We start from the raw sequence: 806 nt of genomic DNA on the forward strand, positions 1-806 counted from the left end.
TGTGGCCCTGCCATGACTGAAGCCTTGCCGGACCTCAGTGGCCCCGAGTTCCAGGACAACAAGGAGTTTTCCCAGGTCTGGGTGAATGCCACGGCCGAGTGGCAGAAGCGGGGCTCCTATTCATCCACTCTGACCAAAGACCAGGCCATTGCCCTCATGGTCTACACGATGCCAGGCTTGCACAAGCAGTTCAACGCAGCCGTGCGCGAGGCTGGACGCTCCAGCCAGGAATACCGGGACAACTTCCACTTCAAAACGCTGCATTTCCTGCTGACCCAGGCCCTCCAGAAGCTGAGACGCCCTAATGAGTGTCCAGATGTGTTCCGGGGGGTGAGGACAGTCCAGTTCAATGTGACACCTGGGGAGAAAGTCCGCTTTGGTCAATTTGCTTCATCATCACTGGACAAAAACGTGGCCCAGGGTTATGGGAACGCCACAATATTCGAGGTGCAGACATGCCACGGCGCAGACATCCACAAGTTCTCCTTCAATCAAAGCGAGAAGGAGGTGCTGATCCCACCCTTCGAGACCTTTGAGGTCACCAAAGTCACCAGGGAAGGGAAGAAGGTGCAGATTGTGCTTCGCTCCACTGGGAACTCCAGCAACTACAACTGCGAGTGGCTGGGAGGTGACATCATGGGAACAACCGGGGGGGATGGGGACCCTCACTGAGGGTTGGGGACAAGGACACACAGTTCTGAGGACACCCATGGCCCAGAGGGGACAGAGACACCCACTGTGAGTGGGAGGCAGGACACCCAGCGCGGGTGACAAGGACAGGGACAGCATTGCTGGGGCACAGGGGA

At 57.8% G+C, this 806-nt stretch overlaps 1 protein-coding gene across 1 annotated transcript; it reads left to right on the plus strand.

The window, feature by feature from the left end:
• Positions 1-12: 12 nt before the first annotated feature.
• On the plus strand, positions 13-672 carry LOC120508652 (NAD(P)(+)--arginine ADP-ribosyltransferase 2-like). The gene has a single exon (XM_039722462.1). It carries the CDS (start codon positions 13-15, stop codon positions 670-672), a length of 660 nt encoding a protein of 219 aa, XP_039578396.1.
• Positions 673-806: the final 134 nt, after the last annotated feature.

This window comes from Passer montanus, unplaced genomic scaffold (genome assembly GCF_014805655.1).
Source record: "Passer montanus isolate IOZ18808 unplaced genomic scaffold, ASM1480565v1 scaffold4836, whole genome shotgun sequence".
NCBI classification, from domain to species: Eukaryota; Metazoa; Chordata; class Aves; order Passeriformes; family Passeridae; genus Passer; species Passer montanus.